Below are 24,248 nucleotides of genomic sequence, written 5' to 3'. Positions count from 1 at the left end.
GCAGAAAGCAAAGCTGTGAGAGAGGATGGATTGCTGTGTGAAGAGCACATCTGAGTGTGGGACAAGAATAGATGGGAGATCGGGTAAGAACAGACAGCTTCCATTCATAACATTCAGCTTTATGTGGATTTACAGCCCTGATGCTCCTGAATCCACAGATGCTGAGTTATTACTTAAAACAAAATATAGCAATTGAAACTTCCCTTGTTTCCACAGTCCAACTTCAGTTTCCCTTGCTGGTAATGATACTTTCTAGAGGAAAACTAATTAGGAACATGGAGAAGTAGTGTACTTTGAGGACAAACAAAATGCAGTCACTTCATCTTTCTTCTATTATCAACATGAACAGTTTGGAGTGGGCAAAATGTTTGACTCATACCTTTTTGTTGCAATAATTTCCTTCTCCCTTTTTGTTCTTTCTCCTCCTTTTATCTTCCAATTGCTCTTTTTTTTTTTTTTTTTTTTTGGCAGCCCCCATCCTTTCCAGATAAAAATTAAAGTGAATAAAATGCCTCAGTAGAAGTTTTTTCTTGGAATCTCCAGCTCAAAATGAAATGGCTAAAATTTTTGTAAGAGTTTATTCATGGGCAAGTTTCAGATATGTTTGCAGACATGATTATTTTGAGTCATTTGCTTAAGCATAAAGCCAGGTGTAAGTTGATTGGAAACTTTTTCAAATCACAGAATCATTAAGGTTGGAAAAGACCTCTAAGATCACCCAGGCCAGCCATCAGCCCATCCCCACCATGCCCACTAACCATGTCCCTCAGTGCCACATCCACATGGTTCTGGAACACCTCCAGGGATGGTGATCCCACCACCTCCCTGGGCAGCCTCTGCCACTGACATCCAACCTGATCCTCTGCTGGTGTAGTTTAAGGCCATTCCCTCTCATCCTGCCTCTGTTACCTGGGAGCAGAGGCTGATCCCCACCTCACTACAACATCCTTTCAGGTTGCTGTAGAGAGTAATAACATCTCCCATGAGCATCCTTCTCTTCAGTCTGTTTATCTATAGGTTTGGGAAACCTAGTTCAGCTGTCCCATCTCTGTGCTGGTAGAAGATGTTCCTGAGGATGATGTAAGCAGCCTGCAGCAAGTGGTTGTAGAATAACCTGTGTGCTTGGATTGGACTTTATTCAGTCGCCTAAGAGAGCTTAGCTAAAACATGGAAACGTGGAGTCTACAACCTTTTCTATGGCATTTGTTACCGTTCATTGTGTCTGGGATATCTGGGTGCTTCTTTGCAGTTTCTGGCACATCTGTGCTGCATGGTGAATAGTTGTTGTAACAGTGAGAGGGGAGGAATTTATAGAAGTAAAAAAGAAAGAAAAGAGAGTTAGCTCTTACCTTGTCTTATTCCCTACCCTTTCTCATTGCTGAGGGCCTGCTGCCATTCACTCTTTCATTTGTCGTAGGGAAAGCCATATCTTGTATGTTTTGACATTAAATAAGTTCAGTATTTTCACGTAACCATTCTGGACACCTTGCAGGAAGGCAGGTGGTGCGTGCTGACAGTGCCAGGCAGCAGGCATGAGTGACAGCACACAGCAGCTCTCTTGCTGGGGGGCCCATTAGATCACATCACGGTAAAAAACAGAGGAAATAGGTCGTTATAATGTACAATGTAATGAAATCTGTCAGGCCATTCACAGAGCATGAAAATAAATACAGCTTAAATCCAAGAGGACTGTAGGGATTGGTGTCCCACCCGATGTGTACAGAAGCTTTAATTTCTGACGTGTACACAGTGATAGCCACACACAAAACTTTTTGGGATGTGATGAGAGCTGGCTGCTAAATAGTTCTCATGGTGCCTCGCTTTCCTCACCTGTATACTTCTTTCAGCAAAATATACTGGGGATTATCCTCTTCAGAGGATATCACTATCAGCTCTTCCAAGAATGTTATTCCTCCCCAGGGGGCGGTGGGACAGCCTCATCTGTTGCTGGACTGATTGCCTTAGGCCAGCCCAGCATGGTGATTTGTTATCCTTAGTGACTTTCTCTATTTCTACCTACTACTGCCTCTGTTGTTGAGGTGGAGAGTGGAAAACTGCCGAATTTGAGTTACAAATATTCAAACAGGTGCCCCATGGATTTGGACATAACGTTGTTTCGTGTTTTGTTCTCTGTTCCTTTGCTGACATTTCCAAACCCACCTTTCTGACTTTTACTCAGCTGACACTTTATAGAATTATCTACAGGAACTTAAAAGTATCTTTCCTGAGTAGTAGTTGCTAATTTTAAGTTTCTCAATGTGTTCGTGCAGTGAAGGCAGTTTATTCTCATGTCCATTACTTTCCAGTCATGAGCGCAGAGATTCGTCTTCCATTTTAGCAGTATTTTGAAAGCCATCTGCAAGTCTTTGTGATTGGGTTTAGTTTGTATTACCATGAATTTTTTGTCTCGTCAGTAAGCTTTGTCACTTCATTTTTTTTTCCATAGCATTTATGAATATGTTGAACTGTTAATTCATTCCCTATTTTTTATTCAGCTGTTAATCCTCTGTAGGATCTTTCCTCTTCTTGGAAAGCTTAGCAGGGAGGCTTTTAAAGACTCTTCAGTAAGAGACTTCATCAAAAAGGGTTTAGAAATGAATGTATGTTACATCAAATGATCACCTGCACCCACATGCTCAGCATCTCCTTCACAGAACTGCATCAGATTTGTACAGTAGAACTTCCTTCTGCAAAACCTGCAAGGTGCAACAGCTATGTCATTTCTCTCTTCCCAGTAATTTTTTCCTTCATTATGGTTTCTGTGTATTAATTTCAGGCATGCAGAAGTTAGACCTCCTGCTCTTTGCATCCCTTCAAAGCGCTTTTAAAATGGTTGGCATTGTGTTTGCTGCTTTTTGCCCTAATATGGAGACCAAGTCAAGTCCTACATCGTATGTCACAGCTTAATTGCTCAACCTTTGCTATTTCATGCTCTGTTTAATTTTCAATCAAGATTTCTAAAATATTGAGTTCTTGGATTTAATCCTGTTCATTTACTTATTTGTCCTAAAATCACTTTTTCTAGTTTCCCTGGCTTTTCTCCACAAAGAAAACCCCAATGTGGGAAACAGCTTACATCCCTTTGGAAGACGCACGGATGCTGAGAATTCACTTAGCTTTTATGCCTCATCCTTATCTTCTTTGAGCACTCTTTTTACATCTCAATCATCTGTCAGCCTTACAGACACTCTGGCAGGCTTCCTGCTTCTGTTGTCTTTGAAAATAATTTTATTACATGTTTTTATGTCTTCAGCTACTTGTTCCTCAAGATATGCTTTTCAACGGACTTATTATGGTTTCTCATTTAACACGCCGGATCTGTGCTCTTTTCTGTTTTCTGTATTTGGGTAGAACTCGCACTTTTTGAGGGATCATACCCTCCGTTATTTGGCTGTTAAACAAGGATGGGCTGAGGCAGTGGCAGCAAACTGACAGCACCATTAAAAGCACGTATTGTACCAAGTATCTCCAACTTTAGAGATTGAAAATGGCCTGTTTCCCACTCTGTCCTGTGATGGTCACTGTTTCAGTGCTTCCACCTCTGCCTCCATACCAATTCCTGACTGTCCTTGTCCGCACACGTGGACCCGTTACCGCTGTGGCACTGTCACTGCAGGGAGGAGCCTGTATGGGCTGAGCTCTCCTTTCCTTCCTTTCCCCTAGACAGCAACACACCTCCTGCTTTCTAGAAAAGTGCCACAGGAGAGGAGAGCTACTGAAAAAAGGTATGGGGCAAGCGTGGCTCTGAGACCGGGGGGCCAAGCTGCGTGGGAAAAGCTCTACAGGGGGAGGTGGGATCTTGAAGGGAGAGGTACAGCAATGCAGGGCAGGGGAAAAGCATGGGATCCCTATGTCATCTTGTCAGGCAGCTTCCACACCAGAGCAGTGCTTGTGCGGGACAAATCCCTGCATCTCGGCCACATCCAACCAGCTGGGAGCTGCAGGAGGAGGTGGGGCAGAATGCCTTCCCCAGCCCAGGTCCTCAGCACCAGCAAAGATTCATGATGTTATGCTCTCACGACATTGTTCAGAGTTGTGGTACTCTTCGGTGCTGCCTGCTCATGGCGTCTCATGGTGCTGCCCTGCTCTGCGTGCTTGGAGCAGCACAAGAGGCCTCGTTCTTCCCAGGGTGACCAGGAGCTGTCCTCACTTGGGTGCTTCTTACTGACTGCTGTTGGTCAGAGAGCCCTAAAAGTGTTTTCTTTCTCTGGATCCTATTCTTTGGAGGTTTATTTTGTCAGGGCATTGTACAAGGGCTCAGCCCAGAGCCCTGCATTCCTTTGGATGGCAGCGCAGCCAAGACTGAAGCGTACAGTGCTGAGTGCTTTAGTAGCTTGTTCTCCCTTATAAATTTTACCCTCTTATCACTGACAGTCAGCGGAGCTGCGCCGTTAACTCAGTAGCAAGAGGCTTGTGTTTTTGGAACAAAATATTCCCATGCCACTTGTATGTGGCTTAGCTGGTGACAACAAAGCCTTTATCTATCACAGCTCTTCTAGATAACGGGTCCCTCCGCCATTGTTTCTGCTGAAATGTCATCAGGAGTTTCTGTACAGATGTTCAGGGTTGAATCCTGTCCCTGGTTGCTCATCAGTCCGATAGGTTGTTCTTGCAGAGAGGAACAAAGACGCAGCAGCTCGCGCTGTGTCTGTCAGCACGAAACCTTGCTGGATGGAGCTGCCTGCTGGAGGTATGCGTGCTGCAGGCAGCAAAATTGAGATTCTGTTCTTTAAGCAGCCACTTCGTAGGCCGCTGTGCTTTCTTCTGTGATGTTAATATGTGAGATTGAGTAGGGGTGAACCTGAGCCATCCCAGAGTGATAAACTTCATAGGAGGTGACCTTCCCTGGCGTTGTTATTACTGAATTTTGATCCAACTTGGTGTAGAGGAACAATGTTAAACTCTTTGGGATGCTGCTGTCAGATTATGCTGCTTGCTGACATGATTTAGGTCTCAGCTCTTTTGATCAACAGAGAGAGGCTGATGTTCTTGCACAGGGAATGGCATTCTGCCAAACTGAAATACTTACCTCATGCTCTCAAAGCCGGGCTGCTTTTCTCTTCTCCCCTGATGAACCTTCTGCGCTGTCAGTCCCACAGAACAGCAGTAGCCCTGTGCCCCTTGGATCTGCCTCGTTGCAGTGGGGAACCGCAGAGAAAATTCACCTCCATGCAGAGAACCGGCACAAAATGGAGGTACTCATCAGCCTACACTCAGAACTGACAAATCCTCCTTTAAACGTCTCAGAGGCTTCGTGCTAAACCCCGCACAAAGGTGATTTTTTTTTTTCCCTTAGAACATTATGCACAGTCTAAAATTGTCTTTGGTTACTTGAAAGCTTAAAGGAGTTGCACCAGGCAGTTAAAAAGCAGAATCTGACTGCCTGCAAACTGCAGTGCTGTCCTTTGGGATAAAAGGTGCTTGAGAAATGGAAGTTCTGACAATTACCCCCAAAAAATCCCATCTCAGTGTGTCATGGGGCAGTGCTTGAAGTCACACACATGCAGAGAGGGAAAGAAAGGGCCTTTGGAGGGGAGTTTTCACAAGGGCCCAGCACTGACCCGCACATCCTCGAGTTACAGATGGAGGGAGGAATGGGATCAGAAAAACAGAGCTGGTTTGAAGTTCAGGTGATGAAAAGTGGTAGGCTGCCGTTCAAAGACAGGATTATGGGCTAGTGCTGCTTTAGTAGTTGGTGGGGGAAGAGCTTAAGGCCACAGCATTGCTGATTTATCAACACAGCCAACACTGTGCGTGGTATTTGAGTCGCTTCTAAATCCAGCCGCTGGCAATGAAAAGCACATTTAATCCATGTGTTAGATTGTTTGAAGAGGTATCTGTCTCCTGGTCTCTCCCCATGGTTGTGATTACTGAAATTGAAAATGAGGTGAGAGAGGAGATTTTAACCGTTTCACAAACACTTCCCCTCTCGAGAGGGTCGCATCTCCAGTGGCATCTTTAGCACCTGGGAGACTGTGAAATGAAAGGCTCTTCCCCTTCCTGCTCCCTGCGGAGAGAAGCCCTGCTGCCTATCCTGTGATTGAGGAGCAAAAATCAAAGACGGGATTTGTATTTGTACAGTTTATTGTTTTGAACTGCTTTGGGGTTGGGGTTTTTTTTGTTTGTTCTCTTTGATTTCTTTTTTGTTTGTTTTGCTGTGTTTTGTGTTTTGTTTTGTCGTTGTTTTTCCTTTTTTTTTTTTCCTTGAGATGAGATTAATGTTCTGCATTAGGAGTTCCAGGATTCATTTGCACTGTCGGCTCTGATCCCCACCACCATAAGATAAAATACAGAAATACATCCCTTACTAAAGTAATTTTCCTTGCTCTTTTTTCTTTGGTTCTCTACCGTGAAAGGGTATTATTGTTTATCTAGTTCTCCCAATGGTTAATTCCTCTCCTATTTGATACCCTTACTCTCTATCAGCAAGCACGGCTGTGGGAAGAAACAAACAGGAGTGCAAGGAATGTCAGTGCAAGAACAGAGGGCAGTCTTCAGATCAAGTCTGAGTTGCACCCAGAGTTGCACTTGGAATAAAAGAGGGACAATTAGACAGCAAGCTTAAGCTGTATTTGCAGCTCTTATATACACAGAGCAAATGAGTAGGAATTAAAGAGCATCAGTAAGTAGATGGAGAGAAAACTCGGTGAAAAGGGGTGGAAGCTGCTCGAGAATGAGAATAAGGTATGTTGGTAAAACATAGGCTTTTACAGGTAGGTATGGATGTATTGGGCAAAACCTCAGGGCTCTGGGTTGGAATAGCAGGCATGTGGCAGGTCACAACGGCTGTGTGTCATGCTACCTGTGAGTCCCAGCACATAACAAGTCCCACTGCTGTAGGACAAGTTGATGCTCAACAGGCAGAGCTGCCTGTGGACTGCTGATCAATCTGCCCTGGTGCTGCATAGCTCACCTCAGTCCTATGAATACCAATTCACCTACAATATGCAGCATGAAATGAGAGTGTGAACGGAATCCAAGAGAAAGCAAGTGAAGATCTTCCTTGTAGTTAGAAATGAGATGTAGAAAAGGGTTTTTGCTGGCAAGGCAGACATTGCTCAGGTGAACAGCTGCTCCCAGTGGCTCCCTGGGACCAAACCTTGGTGTTGTTCCATCGCCGCCTGCCAACAGCCCCGTCAGCAGCGGTGGCACTGACAATTCAGTGACCTCAAAGACTTGTGGCTGGTCCCCAATTGGACTGACTGTCCTGACCAAACCTCCCATTGTTGTTTTTCCTGTGAAATTGTATGTCTTTCCAGAATGATGTTTTTCCTTTTGAATCCTTGAACTACTGTTGGTGCCATCTCCATAGCTCTATCTGCAATTTTTACCTTTCCAGTCTCTCTATGTATTTTCTTCTAGGTCTTATTAAGTAGTTTGAGTCAGTTACACAGTTGTGCCTGGATTACTGGTACGCAGGCAGTTAAATCCCTGGATTGTGTGTCAAAGGGAAGCTTACAGCAGGGGTTACAGTAGCCCATTAATTTAAAAGTGACAGAACTTTGGAGCTGTCTCATCACATTGTTTTGGGGGGTTCTCATCTCAGTTGTAACAGGACACTCAAGAAATAGTTCCCTGACTTGAGTTGTTGGTACTGTTTCTTTTTTGGGCTTTTCGGTTAAGAATATTTTGGATCAGACAAGTTGGCACTTCTCTAGCCTTCCAGTCTGGGAGTTTTTGTGGGAAGTGAAGCTAGGTGAAGCCTTTGGCTTCACGATCGTATGAACCTAGTTTAGTAACCACTGAAGTTACTTCTGTACTGGAGCTGTCTGATGGTCTTCACAAGCTGGGCTGTTGGAACATCTCACAGCAGTGCCTTTGCTTAATGTGGCACTGCCTCGCTCTTTGTCTTGTCGCTGGCAGCCTTGCTGCTGGGCTGCAGGGAGCACGAGCCAGCCATGGGAAACGAGTAACTCCCTTGATCATAGAAGTGGTCCTGCTGGGGTACATCTGAGTTGCATGTGCAGGAAGTGGTGAAGAAGCGAAGCTCATGTTGTGACTTCCCGTGCCACATGTGCTCTGCTGATGAAAAGCAGGCTTTGGTTTGCAGGCTGTCTGGTACGTTTCAGGCTCCTGGGTTATGAACGCAGAGGAAGGGTAAGTGCGTGCCTTAAATTTGTCAGTGCTACAGTTTCACGCTCCGTCAGCTTCAAAACAGGGACTACAGTCTTTCTGCAAACAGTTTTTCCTAGATATAAGTTGTGGTTACCCAATGCAAAGCCATCACAGAGGAAAGTCTCTTTCAACCTTCAGAAATGTGGCCCCTGTCCAACAAAAAAATGTATTTATAGCAAGCTCTTCCTTTCGTCCACAATTTGCCACCGTCTTGAGATAAAGAGTAAGTGATTGCAGAGGGCAAATACATTATTCCATTGCATGACAGAATCATTTGATTAACTGAGAACTGTATCAGAGTGGTCCTTGGTCTACACAGAAGGTTTTTCCTGCTGCCAGCTTCTTTGGGGATGTGTGCAAACTTTTCCATAAAATTGCTGCAGAGAAAGGGATCTGTTGGAATAAGCTGATACACTGGACTGTTTGAATTTAGCTTCTTGGCCATGCTATCTCTTCTGCCTGCTAATGTCCTTCAGTATCTATAACTAATGTCTACTAATGGTAGGTGCGTGCTCACCTATGTGCAAATCACAGCACAGCTTATAAGTTTTCTGCAAGCTAGACTCAACAGTCTCAGCAGCTTATAGATACTGACCTGCCTACACTTCTTTCAGCTCTTCTCTGCCACCAATACAGTATGGAAGCCATCGCCAAGTTTGATTTCACTGCTTCTGGAGAGGATGAGCTGAGTTTCCAGGCTGGGGATATCCTGAAGGTAAGTGTGGCTCTAAGAATAACTAAAGATCAGTGCTCGTATTCTGCCTTGACAAAGCATAGGAATGCTAATGTCTATAAACTGGGATAGGAATGCAGGACACTAGATTGCCATAGGTCAACCAACAACCTCCGCTGGGTCCACTCTACTTGACTCTACTTGGGTCCCTAAACTATGCATGTAGTTGTCCTGTAGTCCTCTACTAATCAGTAGGGAAATATAATCATCTTTGCAGTGAAAGAGATCCAGTTCTTTGTTAGAACAGTTTTTGAAGATCCTGTCTGTTTTCATTGAATATGGAGGTAGCCTAGAGTGACTGTTTAGGATGACTGTGTCTGAAGGCAAGCAGGATGACTATGAGCCAGAGAGTTTGCTGTATTTCTTGTTTCCAACTCTTAAACTGTTAAAACGATGGCTAACATGCATTGTAGAACTTACGTCTAACTTTTCACCATAAATAATTACTGTTAGTTGCCACAGGGGTTTTAGCCAGTTGCAAATGGAGGAGGAAATGTCCATGAAACAGTCGGTTACACACATAATAGAAAAGTTTAAGAGGTCCTCAGCTAGTAATGTTACACGCACTCCTGCAGGAACTGAGCAGTGGAAGAATGGCAAAATGGCAGAAGTTATCATCAGAAATACAGAGTATATGAGAGTCTCTTGAATGTTGCTGTGCACGTGTTACAGTAAAACAGTTTGTTAACCCTACTGAAGTGCCGAAGATGAAGCCACACTCTGCTCCACCCTAATTATTTACCCACTTTTCAACCCACAGCATAGCTGTTCTGCTTTGGTTGAAAATGACTGGGCAAAACACTTCTCTAAGGCCTTAACTCTTCCGCTAGCCGAAGGGATATTGCAAAATAGTGAGATATAAAATCTTGTTCTACCAAGAAACCTTCACTACCTCCCTGTACAGTCCCAGCCGTTCCATTTAATGACCATTTATTATGTCTCAGCCCTGCCTCTTCCATCACCACCATTTCTTATTTTATTGCCCTTTTAATCCTTGAAGCTTAAACAAAGCTAATGGCATCCTGAATTCATTAAGATCAAAGACTTTTTTCCCCCCAGTGATATGTGAAGGATTGATGAAGAGTCCCATTCCTAATTCTTCCTTAATTTCAGAGTAGTCCCTGCATCCCTACCATCTCCTGATCTTTACCTGATATCTGCTTCCTCAGGAGACTGTGGTTTCATTAAAGCCCTGGCTACAGTGATGGCATTGGCCAGGTCACCTTTCCTTCTGTTACTCAGTTTCCCTTCCTGTACAATCATTAGAAACTAGAGCTTCCTTTCAAATTACATCGGAAGCTGCTGATGAAAAAGGGTCAAATATGTCAGTATTAATACTAGTACACACTGAGACTTCACTATCAGAAGTCAGACAGCCTATTGCTTTAAGGTCCTTGAGGTGAACAAACTCACACTGCCCAAGACCTAGTAGCAGTAAAATAACCTGAGCAGTGCCTCTCCATCTGGCAAACACACACAGACATTCATACCCCATCCCGAGCCCCCTTCTGCTGCCTGCTCAACCTGCTGGCTGTCTGCTCTGATTTATGAAGGAGATAAAATGAACAGTATTGATGCAGAGACTAGAAAACAGGAAACACGAGGCCCTCAACCACCAGTGACAGGAGGAAATCCACCCTCTCTCTCACACACACACATCCCACATCCTTCTCTGAGAGGATGACACACAGAAACCTGACAGTCGTGCACTAAGGACCAGCAGGTATGTCGTTCTAGAGACACTACTGCCAATAGGGCTTGAGCAGGGTGTGGTGTGTGGCTGTCATTCCCTTTGGTTGGCCACAGCAGCAAAAAAAGAACCTTAATCCTGAACCCAGGGATAGGGAAGCAGTAACTGGACAAGAAGGGATCTCCATGGCTTTCTTTATCCAAATGCATGGAAGAAACCTATGTGGCAGGCAAGGCAATGGAGAATCAGCCTCAGGGACAGTAGCATCCTGTAGCCAGCACCAAGCAGTTAGAGTGTTAGGCTCCCAGAAACATGGGATTGGCTTATAGAACAAGTATTATTATTGTTAAACAATAGATTTCAAATAAGGTCTTTTCTACTTGCTTTCTTCTTTTAAAACTGTCAGGATACATCCTCTCAGGCTCCCCTCCAAAACCAGAATGAGCTGAAACACATTCTACTTTATGAAAAGGAATTCTGTCCCATGAATTGGAATGTCAGACAGAACACCAAAGACCGCAAGTTTTGCAGGAAAACCACAAACTTGCTGTATCTCTGTACTCTTCCTGCTAGCTGTGGTCTGCACCAGAGACCATCTGCAAGGGAGCAGTGAATTTGGGCAGTCTGTGGTCAGCAGTGCACTCCCTATGGACCTTTATGGTCAGCATTAATGTGAACACTCTTGACGCTGCTCCATGAGCTCTCTAGGCTGGCTTCCTGCTGCCCTAAATATTGGAATTGTAAGAGTTGCTTTACAGTACTTTTTGCCTCCTTTTATCTGCCTTGGCAAAGCTCACGGCCACTGAAAACTTAGTCCATTAAAGAGCCCACTAAATAGTCCAGAGAGTTGGTGGATGCGCCGTCTCTGGTGATATTCAAAGTCAAGCTGAACTAGGCTCTGAACTGCTGTAGCTATAGGTGTCCCTGTTCATTGCAGGGGAGTTGGACCAGATGGTCTTTAAGGGTTCCTTTCAATTCAAATGACTCTGTTAAGTACAGTCTTGCAGCATGGTGTGTTGAGAGCATAGAATGACTTCTGTGCAGCCATAACACACACGCACACAGGTATAGCTTTATATCCCTCCATATACCTACACGTCAGAGAAGTTTTCACAGATTTTTTTTTTTTTCCTGTGAATCTGAGATGATCCAGTACTATTAAAAGCAGCACAGAGAACTCCTTAAACCCCCATTAAGTCCTTCTGAGCTGGTTTCCCTCATCTCACAGACATCAGAGATATGCAGACTGCATCCCCTGCCACCTGGAGAGGCATTCAGAGGAAGGTATAAAGTTAACAAGCAATCAGTCTAATTCCACTTGGCCTTCTTCACTGTTTTCTTTGCACTGAAGTGGCCATCAGCCACTAATTCTGCTTTAAGGTGGGTAAGAAGTAAAGCATATGAGGAATTCTCTTTCATTTTTACACAAAATTCTGGTTTTCAGTCAGTGTCTTAGTGAGTTTTGCCTTTCTCAGGAGAGGTGTTTATTCAATCTGTCTCTCCATTGCAGGTTTTGAGCTCCCAGGAAGAGTGGTACAAAGCTGAACTCCGAAGCCAAGAGGGTTATGTTCCTAAGAACTTCATTGATTTTCATGTTCCCCCGTAAGTGTCATGGAAAATGCATTGCACATTTCCAAAGGATAGTCAAGGCAGGCGTGACAGAGGAAGCACTGGTTATAACACACAATCATAGAAGCATTCAGGTTGGAAAAGACCACTAAGATCATCTCGTCCAGCCGTCAGCCCATCACAGTTTGAGGCTGGCATGAAGCCATGCACAGTTCTGCCAGCGCACCTTCTTCCTGCCCTGGAGCATCCTCTGTTCTTTCAGAACTGAATAGTTCTCTTTATCGCTCTCCAGTGACTCCTTTGTTACTGCTGCTCGTAGGGATGCCACTGGGATGTGGCAGGAGCTGGATGGAGCTCTCCTTGGACAGAAGGAGAATAGTCACGATGTGAAGTCTTGGCAACAGAGACAGAGACTGAGCACAAAAGGAAGAGCAAGAACTCTCTGTAAATGAACTATAAAAGCGTAATTCCCTCCTCCCAACTCTTTCACCGCATTCTCTCTCGTTTCCCCACCCTGCCATCCGCATTCCCTCCCCTTCCGACGTGTGCGAGCTCTTCTCGGTACACTAGAGGTCAGTGCAACGCCGCACCAAGTGTGACAGCTGGTGTTGCTCGTGGATTGACAGAGATGACAGACCAGCCGTGCCACTCGGCTCCCACACGCACGCAGACGCAAACACACATCCCTCTCCACGCTTTGTGTCTGCGCACCCAAACACAGATCTGTCACAGGGCAGGCGTACCTCACGTCTCTCTCCCTACTGGGAAGATGGCACTTTCAGAAAGGACTGAGAGGTGTTGAAATGTTTGCTAAGCACGCTGCCCGGCCCTGTGCCATAAAAATGCCAATAGACTGCAGTTTTATAGCCTTTTTCCTTTCAGTCGGCAGAAATACTCCCTGAAGCCCCTCTAAGAAGCATGTGGATATGGCACTGAGGGACATGGTCAGCGGGCTGGGGATGGGCTGACAGTTGGACTGGGTGATCTTAGAGCTCTTTTCCAACCTTCGTGATTCTATTCTACGATCCTAAAATTGTCCTCTTTCAAAAATAAGCGCCACAGCATTTCAGAAGACATGGGCAGAGCACATCTCAAGCCCAGATCTGCTGGCTCTGACATGCCGGTGCCCTGAACAGGCAAACGCCATTTTGCTGCATTTTGTGCCCTACACGTAAGCATCACTGTTCCCTTTGGAGGTGGGGTTGCTGGTTTCTTTGGACGTGAGCCCGCCTGCTCAGCTGAGCCAAAGAACTCAGTTTGCTCTGCAAAGACAGGCTGTTGCGCTGAGGCCTCAAGGGGCCAAGATCTTCCAGTGCATTGTGCTTGTTCACTCTTTTGCAGGGCTGTGGCATCCCACAGGGAAATGAGCAGCTTCTTATTTTCACACACATTTTCCTCATGATGTTTTCTCCGTGTGAGAGGAGCTGTGAAGAAACATTTCCACTTTGACGCTTCCCTAAGAGCAGGACACCTGCGCTTTGAAACAGGTCATGGCAAGTGCTAGAGCCAGATATAGGGAAGAAAGTCATTTCTTCTTTTTGGTGGGCCATTTTTTCCAACTGTGTATTGTCAGTAAGCATCGAGACTTCATATCAATGCTGATTAAATTCTGATTTCCCACTGACTGTTGATGATACGTAGGTAAACCACGATGGTGGTGACGAGAAGAATAACAAAACTCAAAAGATGAAGTTATAGAGTTTGCAAAACTATCAGTCCTTGGTTCTAATGCAAAACACCCAATGAACCAAAATCAGAAGACTGCAGATTCCAGATCTTATTACGTACAGAAGTATACACTATGTTTTTTCTCTCTACTTAAAAATTCCTATTGACACAGTATTATTTTACTATTTTACGGTGACTTTTCTCATTATTTGTCCAGTGCCTTATACTACTGGCTAAATTTACATGAGTGTAGTTATGAAGTCTGTGGTTCTGAGATTTTGTGGTGTTATAAGTCTTGCGGAAGCCAATTTATTAGCACTGAAACTTTCATGCCTTGCTTCTGTTAAAAATTTATGTTTGTTCCTCACAATATATCCATCACAGTCCAGTAATTTTCAATCAGTTTACCAAGAGCAATTTGATGTATGTCTGAGAATTGTGCGTGTATGTGAGTATGTATGTGTGTATATATATATACCTTTCTAATTTAAAATCTCTTTGAGTAGCACTTTACTGCACTGTGCCTATAATTAAACTTTTAGCTGAATGTTGCTTAGCAGGCCAAAGCTTTCTTTGGCCTCTTTGCATCTCAGTGCTTTTCCTGCTCAAAGCAAATGGTCCACACCCATCAAGACCTTGTACCTTAGCCTGTCTGTGGGATGTGGGATCCTCTGATTCCTTTGTTTTGTCTTTGTGCCATCCTTCTTTATTCATATTCTCCTTACCCTCAACTTTTCTGTTCCTTATCTTCATTCGTACCTTTATTCATGATTCCATGATCTTCTCCCACTTGACAGCTGGTTTGATGAGAAGATATCCCGCCATGAAGCTGAGAGCATCCTCATGAGCAAAGGAGTTGGTTCTTTCATTGTCCGAGCCAGTCAGAACTCTCACGGTGACTTCTCCATCTCTGTCAGGTATCTGCTTCTCACAACATTTTTCTGCATCCTTTTCTGGTTAATGATCTCCCTAGCTCCTTCTTGACAGGAATCCTAATGGGACCTTGCCTCTCAAGAAGTTTGCATGCCTCCAGCCAGGCAGTGCCTCTGTGTCACATGAATGAGAATGAATTAGGTACCTGATTCCCTGATGTTTCAGTCTCCTTTCTGGTGATACAGTGAATGTCCCGTTCCTAAGCTGCATTCCCTGGAGATCTGCTTCTCTGAAGGAGCTGCAGCAAAGTGGAGTGTTACATGGGACATCTCCCGCAGTGCAAAAAATGTGCCTTCCATTTGTATTATTTGCCTGACAGCTTCAATTACTATATCCAAGAACTCCATACTACCCATTAAGAGAAGACTGTTACATTATTAACTTATTTCCCACCAGTCAATTGGATAGAACTAGCTTTTAGATGCTAGCAGCCCAGCTGCTTTACGTCCACTTATTGTACCTCAGTTCTTCTCAGTGCTTCAAAGCAGAGCTGTTAAATGCTGGTCAGTTTCCAGATTTTCAATTAATTATTAATTCAGTCACTAATCGGTTATAAACTAAAGTACTGATTAGCACTGCCTTTCCCAAGCATAGTGAACTTTCTGCTTCAGGAAGCTCAAAAAGGTATCTGGGGGGAATGCAGGAAAACATGTTGCCAGGATCACTTACTCCGCTGTGGACCCTTCTTCCTGTACACCAATGATCTGAGTGCTGTCAGGCACTTTCTCTGGCCTGAAGGTCAAGTAGTGCAGCAGAGTTCAGACCCATATGGCTAAATTCTCTTCACCTCACAGGACAGAACAGTTGTATTCAGGAAGTTCACTGGCAATGGTTCCTGGCCCATGCTGTACCCATAGCCACCACCCTGCAGTATCTGCGAGAAAGTTTTTGGTTTAGGCCTAAACCATGCATTAGCAGTTGTGTGACTGTAGCACTACAAGATAGCACTCCAGTCCCTGTCTAGTCCCTGTTTAGATTATTTGTATAGATGTAGCCTCTGAGACCAGTGCCTTTTTGAGGTTTTGAAGTTGCACAAAGGAAATAAGAACCAAAACCAGACCACCTGATCACATGTGGTCCTAAGAGGAATTGTCCAAATCAGTTAAGAGGTAAGGGAAGGAGAGCTGCACGGCAGAGCAGGGCAGGAGGTGAGACTGGTAATTTTTTCTCGTAATAGCAACTAATAATTTTTTGTTTTCTTTCTTTTTGGTAGGGAGACAGACCGGTAGGCATGATATTACACTAGATATTGTGCAGTTATAAAATATAGTTTGTGACTATGACTTGTGACTATGTTTTCATGAAGTGGTGATGTCCATGGTGCAGAAGGGTATAATACAACTCATAGTCAATTCAATCTGGTGTTATCAGGAATCTGAAGAGGTCAGGGGGTAGATTACAACTGCACATTTGAGTATCATATGAAGTGCATAATAGCTATTGGATATTTGGGGCTCAGAAGCTTTCCTTCAGAGGATAGGCTTTACAGCCCCATGTCTCGCTCTGACAGTACTTTGTGACTGAGCAGCCCTTCAGCATTCTATGTTTGTCAGTTAATATGTCTTTTGAAATACAAAACCACCTCTAGGTCCAGTGCATGCAAAAGCTGCCATTGCTTTACTTTCCAGAAGTCTCAGTTTGGCCAAGAGGCAGAAAGAACTATTCTGATTCCCTTCTTCTTCAAGGAAGATGACGGTGCAGTCCAGTTAATCTCTTACTTTCTAAATTGGATTCAGGCATGAAGATGATGTACAACACTTCAAAGTGATGAGGGACTCAAAGGGAAACTATTACTTGTGGACAGAGAAATTCTACTCACTGAACAAGCTGGTAGACTACTACAAGACAAGTACTATCTCCAGGCAGAAGCAGATCCTCCTGAGGGATGACAGCCGAGAAGAGAAGGTAAACACAAGCTGTCCTCAAGAGTTCTTGAGTAGGAAACCCTTCTATTGAAGGAATTTGGCCCACAGGAATGTCTTGCATAGAGTGTGAGGGAGAGTCTGTCCTTGGAAAACTGACCACAACACTGTGCTGGTGGGTGCTGCAACACAAATTTTTAGTTGATTCAGCATGTGGTTATGTAATTGAGCAGAATGTTCAGATTTTGTTTTGGATATTAACAGAAAGGGCTCAAATCTAATAGAGAAGTTCTGCTGAAGTTGTTCTGAGGCTCTGGAGATGAAGTTCTAAGACGCCTTGCACAACCAAGGGAGGCAGGTTCTACCATATGAAACGCCTAGCTCTTTTCATAAGGGCTTGTACAAAGTTTACTGTTAGGTTGTCTGAGACGAATTTGAATCTGATGTCCTGTTGTCCTTGAATACACTCAGATTGCAGCTGTTATTACAGTCCAGAGTTTGTTCAGAAGAATCACGTATCTTCTGTTACTCAGTGAACACAGTTAAGCGTGTTGCAGGAGGAGCCCTGCAACAGTGGCTAGTAAGGGCTGAAAAGCACTGCTGAGGAGAGCACAGCAGATGTGGGAACAAGGTATGTACTCAGGGAAGATGTAGTAGATGAGAAGATGAGAAAGCAGGGAAACCCAGCCCAATGAATGCCTGGTTTTGTGCCAGGAGGGCATGCAAATGCCATAGCAGCGGTTGCTATGCACTGCACACACAATACTGGGAGTGATCATGCCTGGTCATTGCAATAACCAAGGTCCAGCCCTACTGGGAAACGGATTCTGGTGTTAAATTACCAGGATGTTCAGGCAGAGGTGAGCAGGAAGTACAGGACCTGCTCACCGCAGCAGTAAAGTTTTATAGGCTGCACGTGGGTCTTTCTTGCTGGCTCCAAAAAAGAGAGGATTTATATTTCAGTCCGGCGAGGGGACTTGTGTTGTTGTCTCCTTTTAGTTCACTTATTCAGCGCCTTAAAAATGCATTAGTAGGATATAAAATAGAGACTCTGGGACCTGTTAGAGAGAGATCACAGCAAAGAATGGTCTGGGGAAGGAGAAAGGAAGACTTGTATGCAAGATTACCAATAAAACAACCTGTTTGAGCTGACTCTGAGCAGGAAGGGCAAGGGAAAAGCATTTGCTCCAAGATGCAGACAGGCAAATAAAAAACAGGAGTCAAGTTTGCTTTGGCAAACGCTCTGTGCATTTGTTATGGTGATGGGCTCAGCAGGGTATGTTTAGCACTCAGCACAGTGGGGTTTCAGTTCACAGTTAGAATTTCTAGCTGCTACAGCCATATGATAAAATGATAGTAATATATGTATTTCAGTGCAGAGACAAATGAAGTCTGAGGGCATTATTTCTAAAAAGAGTTTGCTTCCTGTGCCTCATGTAAGTGACCATATTTTCAGGCCAGCATCACCCATTACTACCCACTTTTCAAATGGGTAACAGCTATGGCAAAGATCTGCAACCCAGGAGTCTTGATTTGTCCTTCCATTCAGAGGAGCCTATCTCTGGAAGATCCTCCAACATAAAGGGTAGTGATAATAATCCATGGGTAATGATTGCTAAGCTTTGGTCAGGATCGTGGTAGGAAGCAAAACCTGACCTCACTTTTGGAATCTTTCTTCCCTCAGGAAAGGCGTGGTGGGAGCCTGGAACGAATGAGCCGGGATGGACTCCATATGGGTGGAGCAGCTGGAGAAGCTCATTCTTCTATGTCCAAGAGATATGTGGACCATCCTGTCCCTGTGTTGCACCAGCAACAGGTAAAGAATCTGGACAATGCTCTCAGACATATGGTTTGATTTCTGGGAGGTCCTTTGTGGAGCCAGGAGTTGGACTCGATGATCCTTGTGGGTCATTTCCAACACAGGATATTCTGTGATTCTACCAGGAAAGAGAGCACATGAAGCCTGGGCACACAAAACATTGGCCTTGATTGCTTGATAGCAAGTGAACAGTCACTTTATCAAAATCTGCCACCCAGCATCTGTGTTAGTAGGCAGTCAATCAGTTCTTCCTATGGGAATAGCAGCAATGATGGATGGTATCAGCCTGGGGAGCTCTTTTGGATTGAAATAAATGTCAGCTTTATTTAGGTCTGTGATCCTTGGGACTGACAAACAAACAAAAAATAGAAAACGGTTCACCATGGTCCTTCCCACTGGGAACCTGAGAGTACTGGGTTCCATCCCAAAAAATGCAAGACAAGGGTTAGTGCCATGTGAAGGTACAGAAACACTTTCCAGTCTTGTACAGTTTCAGGAACTCCTCTCAAATCTGAGGGACAAATGAAACCTCACTGCCTGATTCTTTTTTTTGTATGTGATGCTGCTGACAGTGACACAAAACACATCAAGAATAAGAAATGATTACAGTAACACTGGGAGATTTTGACTTCCTCCAGTACATTCTTCCTCATTTTCCTCTTCATTCTGGGACCTCTCTGTGCTCTTTCATCATGTTGCACATCTGATGTGTGATGCCTCTTTGCTCCCTTGCTAGCACAGGAGTGGAGAAGACAACAGCAGCATCTGGTGATGTCTTCAAGGTTCATGATTAATGTGGGGGGAAATCATTTTCACAAAAATCCTGTGCATACCATAACATGAGCCTCTGTGAAAAAATTAACTGTCCCAGCTAAAACCATAGCAGTAAGGTTGCCTTGTGTCTCTTGGCAGAGACAGAGTAGTATCAGCCAAGGAGAGGACTTGTCCTGCTGAAGGGAAGAAATCCAAACCTGTGTCCCCTAAGGCAGGAGAGCTCCTGTATCAGGTGGCCAGGGACAATCATGAAAGAGCTGATCTCTCACCAGATAGCCTGTCAGAGGACTGCTGATGGAACAATATGGCCTCTGATAAAGCTGAGGGCCTGCACTTGTTGGAGCACAGTCTACGTCTGAGTCACATTTGTTACAGAGCAGAAACACTCGGGAATGAAGCACCCATATAGTAAATCCTGCAAAGCCAGATTGAGGTCACTCACCTCCAGGCAAGGACAGCTGAGGTGCAAACTGTGTTCCAGTCTCAGATACATTTCATGCTGACAAAGGTGCTGACAAAGTAAGACCAAGGGAGCATTTAGAAGACTAAGTCCAATAAAAGAAGCAAGAGCAAGATAGCTTTTTACAGCAAGCACAAGCTGTTGTTCTTCCTCCCCTCTGTTGATACAAGGGATCAGATGCTGTGACACTGAAGCACTGCTGCAACCTGAGCTAACATGATAACAGATTCTGTCACATTGTTATCATAAGAAACCCTCAGTGCACATCCAGGCCTGTAGAGATGAAGACACTCAGCACCTCTTGACTGTGCAGACGAAAGAGAAGTTGCTTCCTCAAAGATTTCCGTTGGTAGGATTTTGGATGTGCATCCATTTGGCATCTTTTTCTTTGAATGTGATTTTGTTTCTTTCATTAATTGGGCTACTGGGTTCTTAGGCCTGTTCCCTGCACTGTACAGCATGGGGCAGCCCAAAGGAAAAGGGAAGTAGTGAGACTGAGTCTCAGTAACTCCAGATAAGCAAAGTGTTCCCTTGACAAGCTGGCTTTTCACCTGTGATTTAGAACAGGCTAAGCTTTTCTCCAAGCTCCCAGAGGCCAAAAAAAGACACTGAAGCTTTTTTCAAACAGATGTGGAACGTAGCTGAGGGCAGCCAAATTTCAATTTCTATGGAGAAAAATCCAAAATAGAAGAACCTGAGGTAACCTCTTCCATGACAGGAATTGCTTTCAGGACTGCAGCACAGGGACTGTACTGGAAGCAGACATCTAAGATGATTTACATGAGGGTTGGACCCTGGCTCCTTGACCACCAGTGACTCTTAAAGCCCCTCACTCATAATCCTTCATATGTTTGTGACATTTCTCTTGCTGTTTTCCTTCTAGGATAGGTATGGGGGGAGCCTGGACAGGAAAGATGCACTGCATGGACTAAGATATCATAGCCAAGGAAGTGCAGCAGCTATGCAACGGAGACACACGGACCCACTGCACCAGCAGACACCGGTGGGTAATGTACTTGCAGGGCCACACCTACCCAACTTAATGGGTCCCTTAGTGATGGCCAAACAGTTTGGGCAATACCATCTGCACAGAGGTTGCATTTGAAACACTGTATTGAACGTGTTGGGACATATCTTGAAGACATTTCTGAGTCTCAAGGCTCTATTGTGGCCACTTGAATCTCATTCTGTGATGCTCTGAAGGTAGGACTAGAGTGTTACATTAGCGTAGTTCTACAACTATACTCAAAATCGTTCTTAATTAACCGAACTATTAGAAGAAGGAACTTAGCATCAGCTCACTACAGTAGGGGTCTGGGGCATTGTGAGAAGGCCTGAGCTCACCAAAGGATCTGGATAAAGCATGTAATTCATTGTTTCCTGCTCATCTCTGTCTCCTTCCCAGCGAATACTATGGGTCCGTGCCTTGTACGACTTTGATGCTGTGGAACATGATGAACTGGGCTTCCGCAGCGGAGACATTGTAGAAGTCCTAGACAGCTCCAACCCATCATGGTGGAAAGGACGTCTGCGTGGGGAACTCGGTCTATTCCCTGCCAACTATGTCACACCGGTGCTACTGTGAGGCTGCATTTGTGCCCCAGAGGTCCATATCAGAGCTGCTCGTCTGACATGACAGGGACAGAGAAGGAGTGCATCTTCCCTTGTCCCCAGGACATTTGGTGGTTTTGGTTTTGTCTTAATTTATTGGCAACTGATCTTCTGAGATGCTGGTGAGAAAAAGAACCCTCTGAAGGATTTTTTTTCCCTGTTTTGCATGTTCATGACCGGGAGGAGAGCAAGAATCCTGGACTGTTTATTGAAATCTTCCTGGATCCTCCCTGCCCCATCATTCCTTTGGCTAAGTATTAATAACTTCCTGCAGTTAGGTCTGTTCCGCGGAAGTGACACCTCAGAGAAATTAGGCTTTGGTATCTGGGTAGAACCTACCCCTTTTATTTTGGATCTGGTTGCATTCATAGTCCATTCACGCTCTGTTTCACCTTACTTTCAGAGGCAGAACAAGTGCCCAGGTGAATAAAATGATGACTGATAATCAAATTTCTTTTAGGTAGAGATGAGAAGTCCTTAGGCTGAGGCGCAAGGCAACCATGACTTTTCTAAATAGTTTTTGGCTTGCACCTCTAGCACTTTCTGTGTGCTTAGACTTTGTGGATACAGGTGAAGGGATGAAATCCTGTAAGTTTTTGTACAAACAACCCGGTGATGAACATACAGGAGGGTGAGAAGCTAATTTCAGTGCTTCTACAGACAGTCCTGCTCTCCTGCACTTCTGTCTGCACCCTATTGCAACAATCTGTCTCATTTTCAAGCTGCTTTCCAAGGTACCTGTGCATCCTTGTAGATGTCCTGGTTAGAGCGGGTCAAGCCCATCAGCTAAATGAATATCCTCTGGATTGAATAACAGTGGGCAAGCCTTACTGGTTCCTTTCTAAAACTGAACTGGGGAGGCGCTAGGAAGAAGAGGTTTTTCAGGTTTGGTGCCAGAAGTTCTGTCCCTGAGAAGGTGAGGTGTTCTGGATCGCTGAGTACACAGCTCTGACTTGCCAGTGGAATGCCTCATGCAAATCATTGAGCTGTTACTTTACAGTATGCAGAGAATAAAGTTGCGGCCATTTAGTAGTCTGTTCTCTGTTCCAGTTTCTTTTAGATGAAATAAGGTAAATGAATAGCATTCCAAATCGTGGCTGAGTGAATGCCAAGATGTGATACAAATATATTGCAAATGAATATTAAAAATGATCCAAACCATGAGAGAGAGACACTGCCACATAACCACTGCTCACACAAGTTTATATTAAACAAGCTGCCTGATTTTTTCACAACATGTGGGACCTCAGCAGTCAGCAAGGAAGTGGTGATTTATCATTCTTGGGAAAGAAATAAAAGGCAAGTGAAAAATTCTAAAAACAAATCAGACTCGGCAAGAAAAATGTTCTTATCTTTTGTTAGTCCCAGTGGGAGAAAAAAAATCCAGGAAACAGGTTTCTGGTGCAGCCCAATTCAATGTTGCTGGCCTAAATTAAGCTGCCAGCTAGACAGGGTATTAGCAGAAAGGACCTATTGTCAAGGGTTTGAGAGAGCTCCACCAAAAGCAGATTATTAATGGCTGAAGTAAAATGAGAATAATTAACATGGCATATAAGCTCTCAATAGAATAGAAATCTTTGAAAGGCACAGTAAGAGCTTATCTCCATTAGCTACCAGGGTGGTTTGGGAAATGGAGAGAGAGCACACAACTCCCTGGGCTGGATGTGGCCCTGTTCTGATGCAAGGACTCTGTTCCAGGCTGCTAGCATCTTGCCTTTAAAGTGATGTTCATGTGGCTTGGTTTGGAACAAGCTACCTCACTAATGGGTGTGTAACATCAGTGATTCTACAGGTTGAAGTGTTTTGTTTTGATTCACTCTTTTTATTTCAACTTTTTAACTAAACTAATGTCAAATATGAAAGACAGGGAGTTAACATTTGATGAGAGAGGGTCAAAACCCAAAGTAAAAATGGAAACAAAGGGGATTAAAAAAACCAAACCTGTCAAAAAGGAAGCGGGATAAGAATGATTATTCTTTCATATTCAGGTCTGGCTGAAATAGAAAAATGGTATGTTCACCCCTATTCCCACAGCGTCAAATCATCTTTCAATTAGTTCTTTCTGACTAGTTACTTTCAAAATTGGAAGTAGTGCCTCCTCTTCCTTTCCTTGGCTTTCTAAAGACCCTCTTGGTAGTGAAGATGTAGCTGCACAAAATCAATTGAAGATAACGCACGTAGCAGTTTGATAGCTCTTTCACATGTTTGAAAGCCCTTAACAGAGATTGACTAATTAAGCAAGTCTAAGTAGTATGTTGTAAGTATGCCCATGTTAAGTCATAACTCTTTTGAGGAAGAGGTAAATTTGCACGTGATTTTTTAATTGACGTTTAAGGAATTAATACTTCAAGTAAGGCATTAAAGGACTGTGTGCTAATTACGGACAGCACATAAGGACCACAGTAAAATCATGGTTTTCCATTATAGTCAGCACCTAATGACACCAAAATTACTAGGCAGCAAAGGTTTCATGGCATCCATGATAACTAGACTGGTGCCATGTTCTGCACTGCCTCGTGAGCTGACCAAGATTTGGTCTGTAAGACCCAGTGTCGTTTTGTTCTGGGGAGCAGAGGCAGTGCTACTTGCATGTACCTGTTCCTACCAGCAGCTGGAAGGCATAGAAGTCAGACTGCATTCTTGTACCCTCCCACAGTGGAAGTTGTTTTCTTCCCAGTAAAACAACAGCACAGAGAACCGTGGCCCTTTCCACGTCAATGAACCCTTGGATACAAGGAGAGTAGTTTTGCTGAGGTAGAAGATGCGTCCTTGGAGACACCCAAGGTCAGGCTGGAAGAGCTCTGAGCACCCTGATCTAGTTGAAGGTGTCCCCTTTCATTGCTGGGGAGATAGACCAAATGGTGTTTAAGGATCCCTTCCAACTCAAAGGATTCTGTGATTCTACGCTGTGCCCACAAGATGGATGAGTTCTCCATGCCCTGTCTTCTGCTGTAGTCTACCCATGAAATCCCAAGTTGAGTACAACAAAAAGGAGAGAGAGGTACAGTCCTCTC

The 24,248-nt window shown here is 44.3% G+C and overlaps 1 protein-coding gene across 4 annotated transcripts in view; it reads left to right on the top strand.

Moving 5' to 3' along the window:
- GRAP2 (GRB2 related adaptor protein 2) overlaps positions 1-22,269 on the top strand; it is a 39,793-nt gene extending 17,524 nt beyond the window's left edge. For 2 of the 4 annotated variants that reach the window (XM_031600213.2, XM_031600214.2), the window contains exons 2-8: positions 8,730-8,830; positions 12,049-12,140; positions 14,573-14,692; positions 16,445-16,613; positions 18,255-18,386; positions 20,507-20,626; positions 21,029-22,269. In XM_031600213.2, the coding sequence (XP_031456073.1) occupies positions 8,753-8,830; positions 12,049-12,140; positions 14,573-14,692; positions 16,445-16,613; positions 18,255-18,386; positions 20,507-20,626; positions 21,029-21,208 (891 nt within the window). In that variant the 5' untranslated portion in view covers positions 8,730-8,752 and the 3' untranslated portion in view covers positions 21,209-22,269. Of the gene's footprint in view, positions 1-3,335; positions 3,726-3,746; positions 5,275-8,729; positions 8,831-12,048; positions 12,141-14,572; positions 14,693-16,444; positions 16,614-18,254; positions 18,387-20,506; positions 20,627-21,028 lie in introns of those variants that run through there. The other 2 variants (XM_031600215.2, XM_090142030.1) reach the window with 2 other exon arrangements.
- Positions 22,270-24,248: the final 1,979 nt, after the last annotated feature.

This window comes from Phasianus colchicus, chromosome 1, assembly GCF_987193195.1.
Source record: "Phasianus colchicus chromosome 1, bPhaCol1.hap1.1, whole genome shotgun sequence".
Taxonomy (NCBI): Eukaryota; Metazoa; Chordata; class Aves; order Galliformes; family Phasianidae; genus Phasianus; species Phasianus colchicus.
This window is presented reverse-complemented; position numbering and strand designations above follow the sequence as displayed.